This window comes from Dermochelys coriacea, chromosome 24 (genome assembly GCF_009764565.3).
Source record: "Dermochelys coriacea isolate rDerCor1 chromosome 24, rDerCor1.pri.v4, whole genome shotgun sequence".
Lineage (NCBI taxonomy): Eukaryota > Metazoa > Chordata > Testudines > Dermochelyidae > Dermochelys > Dermochelys coriacea.
Genome location: NC_050091.1, coordinates 4,118,318 through 4,140,957, shown reverse-complemented (window position 1 = coordinate 4,140,957; position 22,640 = coordinate 4,118,318). Strand labels below are relative to the sequence as shown.

Genomic DNA, 22,640 nt, shown 5'->3' with positions numbered 1-22,640 from the left:
GGTCTACGGAAATTTCTTTCTCTCACATACTCAGGACCCTTGCAGTAGAAAAATCTGTCTCACTGGCTGCCCTGGGTCTCCTCTCTAGGTTCACATGCTGCTTTGTGCCCCCCCCCAATTTCCACTTCTAGCTTGTACGACTGAGGCCTGGACCCTCAAAGATATTTGGGTGCCCAGCTCTCATGGGAGTTCCGCACTTGTAACCCCAGGTTACAAGCCTGAGCAGCAATACTTACACTGCTATTTTGAGCCCCACAGTACAAACTGGAGGTTGACCCGGCCTCTGGGACTCTGCCCAAGCCTTTTGTTGCACTGTAGACGTGCGCCATGTGTCCGAGGCTACAGCGCTCTCTGCTGCTCAGTGGCTCAGAAATAAAACATACATTCACAGTGTGTCCTAGAAGCTGTGGAAAATCCCCCTTCCCCTAAGAAACTTCCCTTCTAAACTTTAATCCTTTGACAAAGGGGAGCAAAGTTGAAAACGGAATGTAGTTTCATTTCATCGAAATCTTTTGTGTGTGGTGTCGTTACATTTTTCTGGGGTGTGTGGATTTTCTTCCCCTCCTTTTTGTTCAAAACCTTTTGTGCAGATATTTGCCATCTGTGACCAAGCCGAGTACCCCAGTACACTGTATAATAACACTTAGCTCTTTTCATCCATCAATCTCAAAGTACTTTGTAAGGGTGGCATGGGATCATAATCCCCATAGTGACTATGGGGAAACTGAGGCACAGAGCAGGGAAGTGACTTGGCCATGGTCACCCCTTAGCACAGCAAGGAATAGAAGCTGGGTCTCCTGACAGTGACTCCCACGCCTCATCCATTGGGCCATGTTTCCCCCCGAACAAAGAATGGAATCGTTCTCAATAAAAGACTAATTTATTTCCTTGTGGTTTGGTATATCTCAGTCCCCTCCATTGTTTTCAAAATAATTTATTAATTTATTTATTAATTACCTCATCAAACATGGGTCTTAATGGGGTGACAGTACATTCCGCGAGCCCAAACATGTGCTGGACACACTGCTGACTAAACTGGTCTAGTTCTACCAGTACGCCCATGTGTGAACGCAATTACACCAGTATAGAGGTGCTCTACATGGCAGGGGTTTTCTACCTTTTTTTCTTTCTGAGGCCCCCGCAACATGCTATAAAAACTCCACAGCCCACTTGTGCCCCAACAACTATTTTTCTGCATATAAAAGCCAGAGCCAGCGTTAGCGGGTAGCAAGCAGGGCAATTGCCTGGTGCCTCCACGCCATGGGGGGACCATGATGCTAAGTTGCTCAGGTTTCAGCTTCAGCCCCCAGGTGGCAGGGCTTGGGACCCCGGGCTTCAGCCCCATGCGGTGGGGCTTTGACTTTCTGCCCTGGACCCAGCAAGTCTATTGGTGGTCACCCTGAAACTTGCTCATGGCCCCCCAGGGGAATATAAATTGTACTGGCAGGAGGTACCTTGATACTAGTATAGCTGTATCCATTGTAGGGGTTGTACAGGCAGGGGCACTGGAACAATTGTATAGTGCAGGTGTTGCGAGCCATTGAACCAAACAGTAAATCCTGCCTACAATGGAAGCCAGACGTTCGGTTTTTATTATTGCTTCAAGCCAGCAAGAGCTGCTGCACCCCTGTTCCACTGCTCCTGGGCTTCAGAATAGCTCTGTTTAAAAACAAACCCCACCCCTAGCCACCAGTTTCTGCAGAGCTGTATGTGGAGCCAGCCTAAATCCCTTTGTCAAGGCAAGAAAACGGGACAACAGTTTGTAAAAAGGCTGCGATTAAAACAGACTCCAGTTGCATCCATGGCGCTTCAAATGGACAAATCTTAGGCACCTCTGTCTTGGGCTGATAGAGAAGGCTTTTGACCTGTCTTTCAAGACTTCTTGAATGATTAGTTACTTTCACGGTAGCACTTCCAGGGCCTCATTGGACTGAGTACTGCACAGACACATAGTGAGAGAGAGTCCCTGCCCGAAGATCTAACAGCTCAGGAAGGATTCGTTTTTAATGCAGAGAGGGGAAACTGAGGCCCAGAGAGAGGAAGGGTTAGCCTGCAGACAGAGCTGCACTGGTTAAGCCAAAGGTGTGTGTTTTATACCAGTGCTCAAGGCTGGATGGAGGTGACCCTTTCAGTCGGAGTGCTTTATTTTGAGTTAACTGAAATCAATGAGGAGCAGGTTTAAGATCAGCCACTGTTAAACCGAAATAAGAGAATCCACCCAGTTTGTATCAGCTCAGTGGTGCCGGTGTGTACACCAGGCCTAAAAGACTAGCCTGATCTCACACCGGGCATCTGACCAAGCCAGGAACTGAACCCAGATCTCTCAGTCTAGCCTCCTACGCCTTCCTTTTCTCTGGAAAGGAGCCCGGACAGTGAGTGAGGCTGAATGGGGGTGAAGAGGGCGTTAGCCCCATGGGAACGTTGATCCTGGCTTCCATTCGCTTCGTATTCCAGGCATGGGGTAGATGGGCAGGGACAGTCCTGACGCGGGGATCCTTGCAAGAGGAGGCGGGATGGGGTGGAGATCATGGCCTGGCTTTCTTCCTCCCATCACAAGCTGCTGCTACTCTGTCCACAACTCAGGCTAAGTCCACACTAACAGTCCTTGCAATTGGCAGATGCTCAGGAAATCTCCCCCTATACTGGATGGCTTGAATCAGGTGGGCCCACTTGGCTAGCAGGCTGAGGTGTGCCGACACAGAGCCTAGCCAGAGAGGGAAATCCCATTAGACGCTTGCACTCCTTTCGGGGTCCTCGGAGTTCACAGCCGTCATGTACCCATCCTGATGATCCTCAGGGACCTGGATGAAACCAGAGACACAGGGTGACACTGGGTATTTCCCTGCTCAGACCAGCTGGGGACAATCAGAAACCTTGCGCGGAAGAGACGATGACTCTGAGCCATGAGTCTGGGCATTGATGGTGACCATAATACAGCAAGTGGCACCAGGTGAGGGCATGTGTTAGTATTAGACACAGTGATTGGGAAACTCTTTCCTATTATGGAGAAGGTGAGTGTTAGGATGTCGGTGATAGTTTCAGGGCAAATGCACCTATTCCCCAGCCCCCTACAGTCCCAGAAGGGGACCCACTTAAAGGTTTCTGGCTCCCAGCCACCGTCTCTGTCACGGCTGATTTTTTGTTTAAGTCTCTGGCCTGGGACTCAAAAGACCAGGGTTCAATTCCCAGTTCTGCTCCAGATTTGCCCCGTGACTCTGAGCAAATCACCTGGGGCTATGTTTTCAAGCGCTCCCATTGATGACTTTACAAAGCAAAGGCAGCTGCTGAGTGCTTTGGAAAAATCGGGCCTTTTCCCCTCAGCGACTCAGTCCACATCTGTCAAATGGAGTGGATCGTTTTTTTGCCTAGTTAGGTGGTAAAGCTCATCTGGGCAGGGCCTGGATCTCACAATGTGTACGTGCAGCCCCTAGGCTCATGGGGCCCCAATCCTGGTAGTAACTGCTAAGTGCTATGGTGAAATAAATCATATGTGGCGCACAGTCTGCTACAGCTCTTCAAACTAACCCCAGGGATCAGCCTCTGTTGCTTGTGGGACCTTACCGAACGAAAACGAAATCAAGGATTTACCTCCCAGTAGATCTGATCCTCGAAGCACTGTGTGTCTGGAGGGGATCCAAACGCCCTGATTTTCAAAGTCGCTCCTGGGAACATAAAAGGAGGGGTGAGGGGAAAAGTTTGTCCCATTCTGCATTCTCTTTTCAGAGGTGCTGATCACCTGCAGCTCCTCTTGTAGTCAGTGGGAGCAGCCAGAGCCCAGTACCACTGAAAATCAGGCCCACTTATTTTGTTGCCTGTATTTTAGATGTCTAACTTCAACTATCCAACTCTGGAAAACTTAGAGCTGGAACAGATGCTGATTGCCCCACGCCTTGGTTTATGCTGACCTCTAGTGGCCGGACAGAGGTTTGGCACTCAGTGGTTATAGTATTAAATAGGGACTTATGGAGACCTAATTTTGTAGTGTAGACATTATTTAAGAGAGGATTATAAGCTCCTTTATGTTCTGTGTCTGTACAGTGCCTAGCACCCCGGGGGCCTGTCTGTGACTAGAACTCCAAAACACTACCACAACACAAATAATTAATAATAGTAAAGTACTGGACTTGAGACTCGGGAGACCTAGGTTCAATTCTCGCCTCTGCCACAGACTCCTTGTGTGACCTCAGTCAAGTCACTTTAGGCCCAAATCTTGAAAGGGATTTAGGAACCTAAATATCTTTGAGGATCTAGGTCTCATTTGGGTTCTTTTATTGGCAAACTGGGGATAATGATTCTGTCTTGTCTATTTAGACTGCAAAGTCTTCAGGTCCAAGGCCATCGGTTGTTATAGCCCTGTGTGGTGCCTAGCCCAACGGGGCCCTGATCTCTGCCGAGACCTGTGCTACTGCACCATCAATAACTGCTATTAAATCAAACCAAAAATGCTGCATTTTGTGGTTCCGAAGCCCTGTAGCAACGTTACCACGGGATGTTCCTGGAGTCCTAGGCGCTGACTCCGTGGGTGTTCTGGGGCTGGAGCACCCACAATAAAAAGTGGGGCACCACTGATCAGCTGTTTGGCAGCTGGGAGCGGGGTTTGGGGGCGGACAGAGAGCAGCGGGCGGGACCCTCAGGGAGGGGGCAGAGCTGGGGTGGGAAGAGATGGATCAAGGGCAGGGCCTCAGGAGAGGGGACAGAGTGGGGGCAGGGCCTCAAGTGGAGCAGGGGTGGAGGATAAAATAAGTCTATGTTTCTGCCCACGGTACTGTGACCACAGTGAAATGACACCCCATCAACAGGCACAAAGCTCACCTACGAGGCTCCCTCCGACCACCGCGAACCCCAGTGTGATGAGTAATGCGAAGAACTGGAAGGCTCCCTGGTACTTTGCTGTCCGGCTTCCATCGGCGATTAAAGGGAACACGTCAGCCATCCTGCAAGACCAGCAAGAGCCAGGTATGTGTTGGGAGCTCCTGTAACTCATGCTGACCGAGGTAAGGCCTTGTCCCCATCGCACGCCTGATTCATTTAAGGGGATAAGAATCTACTGCTGCTGGAAGTCAATGGAGTTATTCCATTAGTTTGAGCTGTAGCCCATCTGCTCCTAGTGCTGAAGGTCACCTGTTCAAACCCTGCCGATGGGCCAGCATCAAAGCCAAGTTGTGGGCGCTCAGTGAGGCTTCAGGGACTGCTGATTTGCTTCTGTGGAACTAATGAAGCCATAGAGATGTAACCGTGGAGGATTGCCTAGATACAGAAGGGTTCAGAGGCAATAGAAAGAGTGCAGTGCTAGGGGCGTGGAGGATTTGGACAGTCCTCGACCTCTGGAGCTCACTCACTGCTTGTCCCCTGACAGGGGCTTTTTGGGGATAGATCAGATGCATCTATTGCTGGAGGGGGAGCTTACTGTCCACAGCAGTGGGTAGTCCTGCCACTGAGCAGCAATTCCCTTCACCTCTCCATGCTCCGATTTCCCCGTCAGCATGAATTCAATAATAATGTCCTTCTCCCAGGGGTTGCGTTACGAGGCAGAACTAGTGTGAGTAAAACACCCAGGGTTGGAAGGTGCTATAGATAGGCTTGGCTGTCAATGTTAGTAAACATCGATTTCACTGTATGTGCACAGACCAAAAGTGTATTTCCACCTCTGATGACTGAAATTTACAGCTGGGCAAAGTAAGAAAAAAAAAACAACGCTGCTTAAGAACTTGATTTCAGGCTGTTGACTTGTATATTTTGCCACATGCCGCTGACTATTTGCGCCTTCGAGTTCTAAAGCTTCAACTTCCTGCATCTCTGCATCTACTCTCATTAACTAATGACTGTCTGACGGCCTCTGTGGTCTGTCCACCCCCCATAACTTCCCCACAACTGCGAACAAGTAAATAGATAACTTGAAAAAAAAATGCTTTAAAATAACCCTCTGTGTTATCCATCGACCATATTAAAAAAATAGTCGTATGTTGCTAAGTCTCGCTGTAAAGCCTGGGTCTTCGATATGTGGGCTATCCCCCCCCCCCCATGCCCTGAGCAGGGTTGCGAACAGGTGTCGGGGAAGGAAATAGCAACTGCCCTGCCCTTTCCATAATACACGCTGACCTTCTGGTGCTGGTACACAGGAAGGGGTTATTGGTACTGAAAAATAGGAAAATGGCTGCTATAGAAATGCCGTCTCCCAGGGAATAGCCGTGCAGTGATTCTCGGCCTCTCGGTGGCCATACGGAGTTAGTGAGCAGAGGACAGGGTAGTGTGTTTAGTGAACCATGCACGCTCAATGCCTGGCATGCATGGAGCTGCCTGGATGTCACCTCCCACCCACTCTATCACCGGCATTGGGTGGGGCGCGATTTACGATCGAAATCAAGGAATCCATTGGGGAGGAGGGTTGGAACGAAGGATGGTCTCTTCCCCTCGCCCCCCCCCCCCAAGTGAGTGAGACTGGCGTGCCGAGCGGCGCTCACCCGTCCCCGTAGATGTCTTGTGTTGCCAGAGCTGCCATCAGAGCTCCCAGGAGAGCACCCAGGATGCCCGGCATCCCGTGGAGGTTGTGGACCCCGCAAGTGTCCTGTATTTTTAGTCTGGAGTCCAGGATGGGCTGTGGAGAGCACAGAGGGGTTGTGAGGACATGAAGGGCTAGAGGCACGTTCAGGGCACAAGTTCTGTAGTGGGTATCTAAGAGGCACAGTGCAGAGGGTGGGAGGGCTTTAAGCAACCTTTCTGGACTGCCCCGGGGGCTGGAAAGCCCCTTGGTGTCACTGAGACATCCCTGGGGGCCTGTCTAAAGGCACGTCTACGTGGGACGCGTCTTACAGCAGTGTGGAGAGTACATAGATGGCTTCCTCCCTCCCCCTTGCGCAGGCACAAATAGCAGTGTCAATGGCAAGGCAGGGCTTAGGCAGGCAAAGGAAAGATGCGCCTGACCCCTGTGGGTATGTTTCCAGTACAAACCCTACATGGTTCTCTGCACGCACAAGGTAGCATTCCCACGGCTCGAGGAGCCTGTCCCCGCTGTCTTCCCCGCCCTGCCAGAGCCATTCGCTGCCACCTGCACGCTGCAGTGTGGACGCAGCTTGCTTTTCGCTGCGGCACGTAGCCACGTGTACCCTACGCGCCACCGCCAATGGTGTGTAGTACAGACATGGTTTAAGCTCCAGCAGTCCAGGTTCCCCACCCCCGGGCTTCAGTGCTGTTCCTGAGGCCTGGCCCCCACAGCACACCCTATGCTGGGGGTAGTGAGGTGGAGGCAGCAGGGTGGCTATCTTCAGTCCCGGCACTGGAGGAAACCTCCCCTGCCCCAGCTGGGGTTTCAGGGTCTCTTTATGCTGCTCCAGTTCCTTTTCCCTGTGTAAAGGAGGGCGAGAGCCTTGCTAGAAGGCCTGAGTCTCACTGACCCCATGGTCCGGCACAGTGGGCAGAAATGAAACTTTCACCCACTTTGAGGGCCCTGGCTGGCGCGCTGGATAAAGGGGCCTTACTGCCAATGAGGATCAGGCTCCACATTAAAGGTACGTCTACACTGCACGCTCTTGTCCGTCGTGGGTAGAGTAGCTTCACAACATGTCCCCCGCATGGGTATAACTAGCAGTGTAGGTTGCAAGGCACCGTTCAGGCAAGTAAAGACACACCTGGCCTCTGTGGGTGTGGACCCTACACGGCTTTCTACGTGCCCAAGCAGGGCCTTCCGTGTCTACACAGCCTGTCGCTTCCTCCCGTTCCCTGGCAGGTGAAGCTACACCCCGCTGTGTGACCACCGCCTGCTTTTCACTGAGGCAGGTAGCTCTGCGAACCCTCTGCGCCGCTGCAAGAGTCATGCTGCGTAGATGTCGCTGACGGGCCTTACCGTGAGGAATTTGAAGCCCAGGGTAGAAACGAGCCCAGCCAGAAACCCAGCGATCATGGCACCGAACGGAGTCAGCATCATCTCACCTGACGTCCCGACCACGACCCCGCCGGCTAAGGCTGCATTCTGAATATGGACCTAGAGAGAGAGCATGGGGGGAGGAGCTCAGTGCAGACTCCCGCACCCGCCGCTGGTCAGGTGCAGTGAAGACTGGAAGGAGAGGTGGTGAGAAAGTTGGGAAGAATTTCAAAGTTGCGTCTGGAAGGCACGGTTCAAAATAGTAGCCCCTCGAAAGGGGAATCTTAGATCTTAGAAGGCCCAGAGGGAGAGGAACTGTCCCCATAGTATCTACCAATGGTATTTATGTGGACTTCATCACTACAGCACCAGAGCACCTCTCAATCTGTAGTGTATTTATCCTCACAGTCTCCCTGTGAGGTAGGGCAGCGCTATTGCCCCATTGTGCAGATAGGTAAACTGAGGCACAGAGACTGAGTGACTTGCCAAAGGTCATAGAGTGAGTCTGTAGCAGAGAAGAGACTAGAACTCAGGTCTCCCAAGCTATAGGGCTAATGTCCTAAACACTAGGCCATCCATTGCTGCCTCTGGCAATATCCTTGGGAGTTTTATTGAATTAAGTTTGTCTCTTTGGGCTCCCTTGTATTAAATGAATGGTTTGTGTTGTTGTGGACTGAGATTATTTGTAACCTTTCAAGGGGCAGGGGGCAAATGTGACAGATGTGAGACTTGGGGCTTGAAATGACTATAATGACCAATGTGCCAGACAAGAATGGACTTTTAGAACAGAAAGCGCTAAGTGGTTTTCCTGGAGAATAGCTAGGGTGCAAGGAATGCAAATTCCCCACCGCCGGTTACGCCAAAACCCGGCCTTTTGAAGCTACACCCTGAAGATCGCGTCATTGCCTGCTGACGGCCTGGTGCATGAGAACAAGATGAAAGGCCCAAGCTGTATAAAGGAGAGGCTGAACTGTTCATGGCGGTGGTGAACTGACACAGGTGTGAACTTATAACCACGGGGAAAACCTGATTGGGGGTTTTGAAGGACTGACACCTCCCAGAGCCCAAGGCTGGAGTTGGAGTGGCCTCTAGTGAGCCTTTCAGCATGTGGGTAAGTTCTTGTATGGTTTTAAATAAGTTTTCTCTGTAATGCTGCTAGCTTAAGAATAAATATGCTTGCTTAGAAAAAGTTGGGTGGTAACATAACTGCGAGCAATTACGCTGCTCGTTGCTTTCTCTCCAGAGGCTGCTTGTGCAGCCCGACTGGCTTGCTGGGAATATCACAGTGCAGCCTGGAAAACCCTCAGTCAGGAGAGAGAGACAGACGGGGATCTCTCCCCAAGCGATATGAGGGCTGGGGAACTGGGAGCGCCTGGTGGACCATGACGGGGGAAATACAGGCGTCCTCAACTGTGACACCCATAATCCCACCTGCTCACCTGTCCACCATCTTGGGAAGGATGATCCCGGCGAGACAGGTCTGCACAAAGGGAAGCCCCACTCTTGTGCATCTTTGCAAGTCGCCAGGCTCAGGGGTCCTCTCCTGCAGAGCCTTGGGGGTGCGTAGCAGAGTCCACACGGCCAAAAGACTGAGGTTCTCATTGGAAGGGGGAAATGTGTCTGGCAGGAGACTTGGGGCTATGGGTGGCGGGTGTCGAAGGCCAAAGGAGGCTAAGCCTCCCCTAACCCAGGCCATGGCCCCCCTGAGGCCTCCCCCTTGGTCCTCTTCTCCCCTGAAGCCAGCAGGGGCTCAGCTCCAGACAATGGCCAGTGGTGGCTCGGGGATCAGACTGGTCATGGGGGTTTTGGGCTCAGGCGTGCCCTTGGGAGGAAGGGGCGGGGCTGGGGGCTAGCCTCCCCGAAGGTAGGGTTCACCCACTGCCCATACTTGGGGAGTCAGCAGCAAAAAGACAGAGCTGCCACTGCGTTGACTCACCATGTCCAGTTTGCCTTCCCCATTGATGAGGGCTGACATGGCAAAGGTGGCCAGCGTGCTAGCGGCCAGGGAGAAGTAGGTGTTCATGACTGTCCGCTGCTGGTCGTCGCCATGTGCTGTAATGGCAGAGTTGAAGCTTGGCCAGAAGAGCCATAGATAGATTGTTCCTGCATGGGAAGGAATTAGGAGTTGAAAGCAGATTTGGAAGGTAGGGAATCTCCCACAGAGCTGATGGGGAATGTTCTGTGAATGCTTTTGCTTTGATCAAAAGCCGCTTGTCGTCAAAACAACTTTCTTTGATGGAAAATGGGTCTTTGACCAACATGAAAATGGGCATACACGCTTTTCTTCTGGGTTGAAATTTCCGGTTTTTTCCATTGAAAAAAACAGAAGATGAAAGACTAAGCGCTGGATTTTGGTTAAATCAAAACCCAAAACACTTTTACCAAAAATTTTCAGTTTCTGATTTTTCAACAAAAAGCCATGCACACGCACACAGAGCCACAAAAGTTTATGGCAAATTCGGAGGGGAAAATGTTGGGTTCAAATTCTCCCTCTAGAAAAGACTTGGGTTCGAATCCATGCTCTAGAAAAGACTCAAAATTTGACTTTTCTGATGGAATTTTCAGGTTTGGTTTGACATAAACTCCCCCTCCCCCCCAAGAACTGCTGCTGAGCAGACAAATCAGCTATTCACCCAGCTGTTTACTGAGAGAGTTGTTTACTGTTTAACAAAGGACTTTTCTAAGTGCCCTAAAATACACGTTTGCTTGGATTGTTTTGAAACTTGCTGTACCGTATCAGTGCCAGTCTATATTGTTATGGTCACCACTTTTACAAGACTCAAACGCATTTTGTACAAAGCATGCCTTGTGAGAGATCATTGGAAAACTCATATCCTGCTGAACGTTATTGTCCTGGTAAAATATGTGCATCAACATTGTATGGTAAGTTATAAGTTTCTACTATATAACATTGCTGTAACACAGGGGTTCTCAAACTGGGGGTTGGGATCCCTCGGGGGGTCACAAGGTTATTACATGGGGGGTCACATGCAGTCAGCCTCCACCCCAAACCCTGCTTTGCCTCCAGCATTTATAATGGTGTTAACTATATAAAAAAGTGTTTTTAATTTATAAGGGGGGGTCACACTCAGAGGCTTGCTATGTGAAAGGGGTCACCAGGAAAAAAAGTGTGAGAGCCACTGCTGTAACGTGTTCCAGAGTTAAAAAGGCAGGTCCAAACCAGTTCTTCAAAGACGCATTAGTGCCCCCAGCCAGGTGTTAGAGCTGTCACTGGCTTAAGCAGCCATTCTTCAGCAACATGAAGGTGTAAACAAGAAATTCACATGTCATCACAGAGATGGTTCAACCCGCATGTCCCCAAGAGGCTACTTGTCGCCTGCACCCCAGTCAGGAGTAACCCTCAGAGAGGGGAGGTTGGTATAAGAGAGAGACTGACGCCTCCTCTGCTCATGACATCAACAACTCTCGAAGAACTGAACTAAGAGGGGAGTGGTCCCAGCAGCTGTTCAGTGGTCCAGACGGTACTCTGGCTAATGTCACACTGGGATAGGGTTAAGGGTCCAAATTTGGAGTCATCTGAGCAAGGGGGTCTCAAGATAAAGCCCCCTAAAAATACCAGACATAGTTTTCTGATTCGTCAGATGTTATTTTGGCCCCATCCGGGGCTCGAGCTACGTGTGTTCTGAGTCCTTACCGATCATAGCAAAGAGATCTGAATGGTACACGGAGCCTTCCCTCTGTCTGCTCTTGTCCAGCTGGGGCCGATACAAGATCCGCGAAACCATCAATCCAAAATAAGCCCCGAAGGTGTGGATGGTCATGGAGCCCCCAGCATCCTTTGCCTGGTTGGTACAGGAAGCAAAGGATGGTGCTGAAAAGGGGGCGGGAGGGAATACAGTCTGTACCACTGTTGGGCAGCATGTTTTCAGCCCAACCGCGCTCAGCAAAGAAATGCAGATTCGACAATATTGAAATGTTTCGCGAATTCATGTCGGTTTTGTCGAAGGTTTTGGTGAGCAGGGGAAGGGAGGGAGCCCTAAAAAATCTTTAGAAATCTAAACATTTGACTTGAAAACTATTTTTCATTTGGAAACTCCCTGGAATTTTATTTTAAAAACAGTTTAAAATGCTTGCAAGAAAACATAGCTAGATTTATTTAAAAATAAAGGTGGGGATAAAAACCACCCAAAAACTAAATGAAAATAATTACGTTTTGGGTCAAATTAAACATTTAGTTTGACCCAAAACAATTTTTTAAATTTTATTTAGCCACTGAACCAACAAGTCAGGTATTTGCTCAGCTTGAAGACCACGCTGTCACCCAGCTTAGAACAGTCCTTCCTCTGGGGAACGGAAGAGCCATGAAAAGTGTGACTTACCCCAATGACACTGAGCAGGACGAATTCATTAATACCAAAGAGTGTGACTTCAAACAAGGCCATCAACAGCAGCTGGATGGGGCTTGTCTTGCCCAGAACTGCTCCGAAGGAGATCAGGACAGCTCCGGAGCAGAAATCGGCGTTAATCATGCTAGCAGGAATAGTGAAGAAAGTAGAACAGGTTGCAGGAGACTGTTAGCCTGGGCAGATTGCCAACACAAAACCAGTTTCCTCTAGATTTAAATGGTGCAGGGACCCTTGCGCCTGGGTGAATTTCAGCCTCCAGGTAGTTTAATGGATAACGGAGAAGATTGTGCACTTGACAGTCTGGGAAATTCACAAGGGTCCCCAGGAGAAAAGCTTTCCAGAGAAGGAGCAGCAGAATCGGTTAGCAGGTGTGATTGGAGACTTTGGAACAGAAATGCTAGGCTCATCTAACCAGTGGGTGGAAGGGCTAAGAACTTGGCTGGAGGGTTTTGCGTCTGTGAAATTACCCAGCCGGTGTTGTGGTCTGCAGGAGGCCAGATGATCTATTGGGTCCTTTCTAGTCTCGATCTAATGAGTGAAAAAAGCCCTTCTGTTATTCTGTGTATTGCAGTAGCGTCAACTGAGATCAGAGTGCATTGCGCTAGGTTCTGTCCACACACACAGGGAGAGATGCGCTCTGCCCCGGAGGCGAGAGAAATGAGCTCTTGTTATCCCTATGGTACAGATAGGGAGCCGAGGCCCAGAGAGACAAGGTCACACGGGGAGTCTGCAGCAGACACGGATTTCAGCCTAGGCCCTCTCATGCCTACTGCCAAATCCGCGTTTGACTGCTGCATAAATGAGCAAATCAGGCTGAGGCAACACAGTGGCGTTCCGATTACAAGCATGTCTGACATGAACATCTGTGCAGCTCCCTGGCTTAGAGCTGGACCTGGAAGGAAAACTGTATGTGTGACTTCACACCACATTACCATCTATCCGAGCGCCTCTGAACCTTTATCCTTGCAACCCCTGGGAGCCAGGGCAGGGCTGTTCTTCCAGTTTTACCAACAGGGAGCTGAAGTACAGAGACTTACCCACCGTCACGCAAAGAGTCTGTGGCCAAGCTGGGAATGACCCACCTGACATCCTTCCTCTCTGACACCTGGCTTCCGGCCACTCACCTCTCTATTCCGATGTGAATCTTGCCATTGTGAAAAGAGTGGAAAAAGCCTTGGATCAGCGTAGACCACTGGATAGCAAATGCCGCGATCAGGAAGTTGAAGGCTATGCTGCCAAAACCATAACGTTTCAGGAAGGTCATCAAGAAGCCAAAGCCGATGAAGATCATGGTGTGGACATCCTGGAAACCTGGGGAAAGCATCACAAGTGGATTTGATCCCAGGGGAGAGGGAACTTGTTGACACATTTTCTGAAATATTTATTTCTCCCCACCCCGCTCCAAAAAACCCTCAAGTGTCAACAGATTTTTGACATGCTCCAGGATTGGTGCAAAATAACCCAGAAGGGGAGAAATCCACAAAAATGTTGACCTTTTTTTTTGTTTCCTTTTTTTTTTTTTTTAAATCTGAATTTGAAACTGCCTTTGAACTTCAAAACGTTTTTGAACTTTCTGTCAGGAAGAAGAGCCGGAGAATCCACCCCAGAGCACATAGGTAGACTGCAGTGCTAAGATCATCCTCTCAGCACAAAGGCACTGAGCGTTTCCCAGGATCGTTTCTTTCCCCTCTGCTTTCATCAGAACAGAGAGCAGCCCCCAGCCGGCTCTAGGAAGCCATCATCCAAGGCAAGAGAGCAGCCAAGTGACCTTGAGAATTTGCCGAGCATGGACGTGCCACGTGGCCCCGTTCTCTGGGGCTGGCCCATGGAATGATGACCTCACAGAGTGGCAGCTGCACAAACACTGTACATCACCGCTTTGTTCTACCGCCATTCAGGCGGGATGTAAAAAGCGAGGTCCTGACATTAAAGAGCCTGTGACCCCTTTCGCAAGAGCTCTGGGGTGTCTCCTGGACAAATTCCAACTGGAGCCACTCCCCCCACCTCCTCACTTTTCAGAAGTGAAGAATCAGAAGTGCAGTGCTCCACTCCAGAGGTGGCTGCATTTCAATGGGGGACAGGTGACCCCTGTTCTGTAAAGCACTTTGGAATTCCTTGGGCTGACCAGTGCTACGAAAACCTAAGTCCTCGTTAGAAGCATCATGAACAGCGTTGCACTTGTAAGGGTGACATTTCCACCTAAAACCTTACGTGGTTTTACTGTGGGAACATGGACAATAATTCTTAGCCATCACATAGTACCTTTCCTGCCTAGATCTCCCCTTACAAAAGTGGGGAGCGGTTACAGACCATTGCTAAAAGAAAAGCAGTACTTGTGGCACCTTAGAGACTAACAAATTTATTAGAGCATAAGCTTTCGTGAGCTACAGCTCACTTCATGCATCCGATGAAGTGAGCTGTAGCTCACGAAAGCTTATGCTCTAATAAATTTGTTAGTCTCTAAGGTGCCACAAGTACTGCTTTTTCTTTTTGCGAATACAGACTAACACGGCTGCTACTCTGAGACCATTGCTAGTTCTTGCGATTTTATCACAAGTCTCGTGACATTTGCTGTTCTTGATAAAGCCCTGCTCTGGGAGTCAAGTGGTGGGGGGAGAATTCAAAACTGCTTCTAGCCCTCATGTCTGCAGACAAAAGCTTGCAAGTGAATCAGGTGCACCCTAAAGGCGCAGAAACCAGACAGAAGATAGATAGAACCCAGAGTTTTGTTTTTGTTTTTTAATCTCACAATTTTAACCCAATATCATGATTTCTTTGGGTGCCTGAGCCATGATTTTTTTGAACCTTTATGGGGTTCGCAACACTATTGCTATTATCGTCATTTAACATATGGGGAAACTGAGGCAGAGAGCAGGGGAAGAGATTTGCCAAAGGTCACACAGCAAGTTAGTGGCAGAGCTGCAAAGGGAGCCAAATTCTCATCACTCTTAATCCCTTACTGTAACCATTAGACCAAGTGGGCTGTTTGTCCAGTTAAACCAGTTGTAAATCCAGAGTGACTCCCCTGACTCCAGTGGATTTTAGATCAGTGTAAACAATCGCAGAGATGTGGCATGCCAAGCCACTTGTGGAATCGCTCTGAAACCGGTGTGCCAAATGCAGCTGGGAATAAGAAGGTCTTATTCTCTTTGGTCCAGCACCTCCTGTTTTCATTCGCACCAATGCAAAGCATGTGCACCGCACTATGGGCCTGATTCTTACTTCCACTATTAAGGTCCCTTTGCACTGCTCTGGCAGCGTGAAAGCCCCTTTTACTAGGCTAGAGCAGCATAAAGGGGCCTTTGTGTAAGAGAATCAAGCCATCAGCACTGGGTGGGTATAAAAATGATTGTAACTTTCATGCCCGGGGGCGGGGGAGGGCGGTGGAAATCGGGTCTATAACAGGAACAGCAGCGAACCAGAGAGCTATGTGAGTACAGGGTCTGCTGTGTTCTCTTAAACTCTCCCCCTTCGCCACCCCAAAGGCACAGAGATCTGCCAGCTTCTTCACCACCCCCTCGTTCCACAGGAGTTAACACAGCCCCTAGAGTGCCAAGATCCTGCGTGGGTGTAAACCGGTGTCACTCCACGGCAGTCAATGGGACTTAACCGATTAACACCAGGGTAGCACTTGCCCCTCCGTCTTGTCACCTCGCTGCTGCCAGCTTACGGAGCTAACACTCGACATTGGCGACAGTCACAGGTACAGGATTTCGCTCATGGCCTCCGGCCACGCCACTGCGTGCTCTGCACAGAAAGTGACTGAAGTAACTATAGACTCTGCAGGTGCACAAGCATTAGGCTCATGATGCAGGAACAAAGCAAGGGCCTGGTCTTGTGGTGCCCTGCACCCTGGGGGAGTCCTTTGCTCTGGTGTGAAGTGGGTGTGAAACGGCACCTGCCCAATGCTCATTTACGCCAAGACCCTTTACGCTGGTCTGGCAGGTCTTAAAGAGGAAGTAGACTCATTACACTCCTGCTAAGATCCTGCTTCCTTTGCCAGAGTGGTGTAAAAGGCCCATGGTATAAAGGACACTCTGCATCTACCACAGTGAGGATCAATACATTAAAGATGACGAAACTCTTGGGAGATCTACCAATGACAAATGCTATCTAAGAGCCTGCTATGCTTAGTTATGATTTTGTAGCATTTTACACTTATTTCATACTAGTGCCAATAACAACCCAAGGGGCCCAATGCTGATTTACACCAGGGCCCCTTTACCCCACTCTGGCAGTGTACTTACATGTGCTTGACACCCCTTTGCGCTGCCCAAGTAAAATAAAGAGGTCTTAGTGTAAATAGGACGCCCGTGGGTGCAAGGTACAGGGCAGTGGAGAATGAGGGGGCATCTACCCTGCAAAAAAAGACCCACGCAGCAAGTCTCAGATGATGGGTCAACTGACTTGGACTTGCACTCCAGGGCAAAAATAGCAGGACATTTGGCCCTCAAGGCTCTGAAACCCAGTGAGCAGGGAGGGTCTCAGAGCCCAGGCTCCAGTTTGAGCTCAAACATCTTCTATTTTTACCCATCATGTGAGCCTGTCAGTTGACTGGGGCTCTGAACCTCACAGCTGTAGGGGTTTGGGGCAGGGGGTTGATGTTTGGGGGTGTTTTTGCTGGACGTACATGGAGATGCCAGGTCTCCTAGTTCAGTGGCATGGTGGAAAGTGTCCTCCTGTGTGTGCAAATGGTCATGGGTTCTAATCCTACCTCAGATGGCACAGAAGAACGGGTGAGGAAGGCTGAGTGATCACAGAGCTAGGCTGAGAGTTGGGAGACTGATTTCAATCCCCTGCTCTGTCACAGGCTTCCTGGGTGCTCCGGGGGTAAGTCTCTCCCTGCCTCAGTTTCTCATCTGTATAATGGGCCCTGCCCTGCTTCCCAGGGATGGTGTGAGGACAAATACACTAACGATTATGAGGTGCTCAGACGCTATGCTAACAAGCCCAGATGTGGGTGTAGACAACTGTGGGGGCAAAGGACTTTACCTTCCTCCAAAAAACATCGTGGATTGCATTAATAAAGAAACCTCGAGCTTGGGCCAGAAGCTCGTCTATCTTCCTTTATTAAAAGTGGACAAATTCAGGCCTGGTACAAAGCTGCTCCTGGAAGCAATATGCAACAACTCTGCCACCACCCAATAAAAAAAAAGTTGTCTACCCCCGGCTATCTAAGGCCTGGCCTACACCTGAGACGTAGGTTGACCTAGCTACCGCGCTCAGGACTGTGAAAGATTCTGTGCCCTGCAGGTCTCCTTAACCCCTGCTGTAGAGGCAGCTAAACTGACGGAAGCATTTTTCCATCGATCTCGGCACGGCCTCTCTGAGAGCTGGATTATCTGCACTGATGGAAAAACCCCTTCCCTGGACGCCGGAAGCATCCACAGAACAGCCGCACAGCTTCAGCTATGCGGAAGTGTAGACATACCCTAGGCCACCTCTTTCCTGATAGGAAGTACATGTCTCTATGTGTTGAATGTGTGTGTGTTGGGGGTGAGTAATTCTCTTTCAGCTCTGGGTGGAGTTAAGAGTTGGCAGATGAAACTGGGAGAACCTGTAGGACGTCCGCCCCTGCTGGACTGACTCACTGCAGCTATGCGGTTGCCCTGCCTTCACCAATGCTGAGCAACGCAGGTCTCGGCCCTGCACCCACGTACCCCACCTCTTGTGCAAGGGTTCCATGAGAGCAGGAAGTGGCATAGATCACAGGCTGTGACGGGCCGATCCCCATAGTAAGGGGAGTCCTGGAAAGCCTAGAGGCAGGGTTCAGGGTGAGCTTTGGCTTTGTGCCTGGAGCACTGTTGAACACAACTTCCTTTCCCCTGGGGAGAGGGTGGGAGAAAATAAAAATGACCCATCTGGCTGCAGGAGTCTTGATCCAACTGAACAAGCAGAGACATGACAGACTGAGGAGGAAAGTCAGGTGTGGCTCAGGGTGAGCAGTTCACATCTGTCACTTGGCAGAGCTCGGAGTTGAACCCATGTATCCTGAGTCCCAGGCCAGTGATCTGTACATTAGGCAATGCTGCCACCCTACACACTATTGCAGAACCATTAGGCCAACATTTTCAAAAGTAACCACTGATTCTCAACTCCCTGTTGAAGTCACTGGAGCTATGTTGATTTACACCAGCTAAAGATCTGGTCCAAAATTGCTCCAAATTTTTCTAAAAATCAAGTACTTGTCTACACTTAAAATGCTACAGCAGCAATGAGCCACTGTAGATAATCCACCTCCCCAAGAGGCAATCACTAGATCAACGGAAGAACTCTTCCGTTTCCCTAGCACTGTCTACACTGGGTGTTAGGTTGGCTTAACTACACCACTCAGCGGTGTGGATTTTTTTCATGCTCCTGAGCAACGTCGTTATGCTGAGCTAATTTTCTAGTGCAGACCCAGCCTTAATAAAGACAATGGCCTGGTCTACATGAGAAAATTATGTGTTCATAAATCCACACCCTAACCGATGTAGGTAAGCTGACCTAAGTCCCCATGTTGACAGAGCTAGAAGAAATTCTTCCGTCAACCTAGCTGCCACTTCTCAGGGAGGTGGATTACCTACGCCAATGGGAGAACCCCTCCCTTTGGCATAGGTAGGGTCTACACTGAAAATAGTATTTACAGCCATGCCGCTGTAGGATTTCAAGTGTAGACTAGCTCTAAGCACCTTTTCCAGACCTGCAGAAGAGCTCTGTGTAGCCTGAAAGCTTGTCTCCCTCCCCAACAGACGTTGGTCCAATAAAAGCTATGATCTCACCCACCTTGTCTCACTAATATCCTGGGACTGACACAGCTATAACACTGCAAACCTAATTTCTCTTTCACTTGCTTTGCAGCGTTAGTTTCAATCTATTTCATGCTGCTCTCTTAGCTAAGGCAAAGGGGCCATGTTTTTATTATTCCTGTAAGTGTGTGATCCGTATCTGTTTCAGGCCTGGAGGTTCTGCTGGCTGCCCTTAGCAATTTGACCAGGACATCAGGATTAATGACCCTGGTTCAGGACAACAGTCACGGGACTTTCCATCCCCATGAGTGGTCCGAGCCTGTGTTTTGCAATCAGGCTCATTCCAAAGAGCGTTCCTCAGCAGCGCACTGACCTCTAACCTTGTCAGTACTGGAGCAGGGAAGCGTCTGCAGTGAGAAACGATGCATTAGATGGTACTTCGATTGGAAGCTCTATGTTCTGGACTCATATAGCACTTTGCACTGTGGGGTTCTGGTCCATGATTGGGGCTCCTCGGTGCCACCATAATACAGATAAGAAATAGTAATAATAGTAGGATAGTACTAAATAGTAATTATAATTAATAGATCACAATGGAGATTTAAAAACATGTGTCTGACTCAACCAGAACCTGATCTAAAGCCTGTTGGAGTCAACAGAAAGTCTCGCAGTGACTTTCACAAGCAAGGTCCTAAGCCGTAAAGTGGTTGTGTCTATGGTTAAGTTTATGGCCGATCCACACTGAGTAGAAATTAGAGCTGGTCGGAAAAATTCCAACCAAACAATGTTTCATCCGAATTGCCAATTCGGTGAAGTCAAAAGGTTCCATGGACGCAGTTTGGCTTCACTAATGTTCCAATGGGCTCACTGGGGCAGCGGGCCAGGCATCCAGCCCTGGGGGTCCGGCTCCTCTTCTTTTCATGGAGAATTTTGAAATTTTGTGTTTGCATTCCAAATAGAAGTGAAGCCCAAAATCCCCCATGAAATGGAACTACTCTCCCCCACTGTGTATATCCCACAGTGGCCCATGATGACAGCCAGTGTGTGGGAACATTGAGCAAAGTTCTGCAGAGAGCAATGAAAATGGTTAGGGGACTGGAAGATGTACAAATACGTACAAATACGTTGTTTGTATAGCTATGCCAAGCAGTGATTGTTACCAGCTAGAGCCCTCAACCAAGCTCAGAGGCCAGTTGTGCTAGAGACTGTGTGTGCAAATAGCAAGACATTTCCTTATGAGCATGTCTTTGCTGCAGGGGGAAAAAGGTGTGTTCTTAACAAGCATTAAAATCCTAGCACAGACAAAGTGGGCGAGGTCATATCTTTTATTGGGCCCACTTCCTCTGGTGAAAGAGACAAGCTTGCGAGCTACCCAGAGCTCTTCTTCAGGTATCTTCTCTCTGATATCCTGGGACCGATACGGCTGCAACAACAACACTGCAAACAACCATGGAAACTAGCATAGGCAAGTTGGTTGTAGTTTTGACACAAGTTTGCTGGCAGACTAAACTACAGGCTCCCCTACAGTAGAGATGTAGGGCTAGAAAAGCGTACCATCTAAGGGTATGTCACTGCAATAAAAAAACCCACGGCACCCAGTCTCAGAGCCCAGGTCAACTGGCAAGGGCTGCGAGGCTAACAATTGCAGGGTAGATATTCGGGCTTGGGCTGGAGCTCTGGTTCTGTAGACCCACGTCCGGGCGGGGTCTCAGAGTCTGGGATCCAGCCTCAGCCCAAACGTATACAGTGCAACATTATATGGCCACACCAGCCCATCTCAGCTGGTCCAGGCCAGCCGTGCTCCACGGGTCTCTTATCACAATGAGGACATAGCCTCAGGCTCTCATGTGCCTCTCTCTGTGCACATGCAGTCACACTTCAGGGAGCATTAATCTACCTGGCGTGGGTACCGATAGCAGTGCAGCCGGAGCGCACTCCCCCCGAAGCTAACGCAGGCAGCTAGCCCACGCTGCCACAGCTTTGCTGCCATTGTTACCCAAGCTCGCTGAGGTCGGAACCTGCTTACATGCTGCAGTCACCCCCAAAGAGATTTGCCCAAGGGATCTTGTGGCAGAGCAGAGGTTTGAACCCTGTTCTCTAGCGAGCTAGGCCAACCGCCTGAACCACCAGACTATTCTTCGATGAGGCCAAGTGGAGCAAACTTCCCCTGTGGTGCTGCAAGTTGCCCGTGTGTGATTCCCACCATTTAAGCTGGCTCTGATTGCCACAATAAGAACAGATCTGAACCGAGGAATGAATGAATCCCTGAGCAGCCTCATGCCTCCCTTCCAGCCCCTTGACTCTTCATCCACCAGCCCTGACTACCATTTGCTGTTGAAGTGCAGGCCCCCACGGAGCAGCTGCTTAGCAATGTCACTGCACTGTCTGCTTCCCCCAGAAGTCAATCGCCTCTTTCAGGCTTTAGGTTCCAAATGAGCCTCCAAACTCCTCTGCTCTGCAAGGGATGTCCTGGCACACAGAGGCGTCTTTCCCAGAGGCCAGCTCTGAATTGCAAGACCCCGGAAAGGGATTACCATTTGCCTTGCAGCTGCGCTGCCCACCAACTCCTGCGTGCAAGACGATAATACGCTGAGTGCTTTTCAACCCATGCGCCCAGCACCGGCCTCGCTAGCTTCTCCCAATCTGGACAATCTTTCTGCACCGAGAAGAAAAACCAAGATGGTGCCAACAGCGGGCACCAGCTTGGGGCACTTCTAAGTTCTTAAATTCCCCCTGAAAGTTATCACCCACCAGTCAGCATAGCCCAGATCCTCTGGGTCTGTAATGTATACACATTTCCCTTGGTGCCTGAGCCACAAAGATTGCTGCTATTGTTGTTGATTTTACGTGGAAAGTGCTCAGATACTACGGGGATGGGCTGTTTTATACCCCTAAGATAGATAGGCTGTGAGTCTCATACAGCTGTAGAGGGTCATATTTTAGGACTGGAGGTCCCTGGTTCAATCCCAGAGATCAACCAAGAAGGTGGCTGTTATATAAATGGGGGCTCATCTGGGGTTTAAGAGACTGTGGGTGTCACGCACTTGAGATGAGCGTCCTCTGTCTCAGAGAGGGGCCATGGAAGATCTGGGGCACAGAAACGCTTGGGTTCCCCTCCTACAGATGGCATCTGACCATGGTGATGGGCAATGTAGGTGGGATCTCCTGAATTTGGGGGGGAAGGATAGCTCAGCTAGGGTTATGAGTTCAATCCTTGAGGGGGCCATTTAGGGATCTGGGGCAAAAATTGGGGATTGGTCCTGCTTTCAGCAGGGGATTGGACTAGATGACCTCCTGAGGTCCCTTCCAACCCTGATATTCTATGATTCTATGACCTAGGCTGATGAAGCAGGAGCTGAGTGCATGGATGGGCTGTACTCACTCGGATAGCGAAAGTAAAAATCGTTGTCCTGGTTGCTTTTGTTGTGGTGGCTCAGCTCCTCGTGCCACAGTCTGGCACTGGTCTCTTGATCGTAGCGGACGAAAAGAGCGAAGAGGATGATGGTGAAGAGCTGGAGGAGGAAGCATATTGCCGGGAGCTTGAGCCTGAGGTTGGTTGTGTGGCCAGACATGCTGCTAGGGAGGAGAAAGAAGTGTGAGAGAGATGAAAATTAAACTAATCTTCCAACCTGGCCGCAGGTGGAAGTTAACAAGCTGAGGCCCTTGTGCCTAGACTTTTGTTAATTA

The 22,640-nt window shown here is 49.9% G+C and overlaps 1 protein-coding gene across 1 annotated transcript; it reads right to left on the bottom strand.

The window, feature by feature from the left end:
- Positions 1-575: 575 nt before the first annotated feature.
- Positions 576-22,639, bottom strand: RHBG (Rh family B glycoprotein). The gene is made up of 10 exons (XM_043502014.1): positions 22,336-22,639; positions 13,350-13,536; positions 12,199-12,349; positions 11,514-11,661; positions 9,795-9,961; positions 7,841-7,978; positions 6,462-6,595; positions 4,813-4,934; positions 3,589-3,662; positions 576-2,801 (listed from the first exon to the last, which is right to left on the bottom strand). Exons 1-10 carry the CDS (start codon positions 22,523-22,525, stop codon positions 2,727-2,729), a joined length of 1,386 nt encoding a protein of 461 aa, XP_043357949.1. The 5' UTR covers positions 22,526-22,639; the 3' UTR covers positions 576-2,726.
- Between the last annotated feature and the right edge of the window lies 1 nt (position 22,640).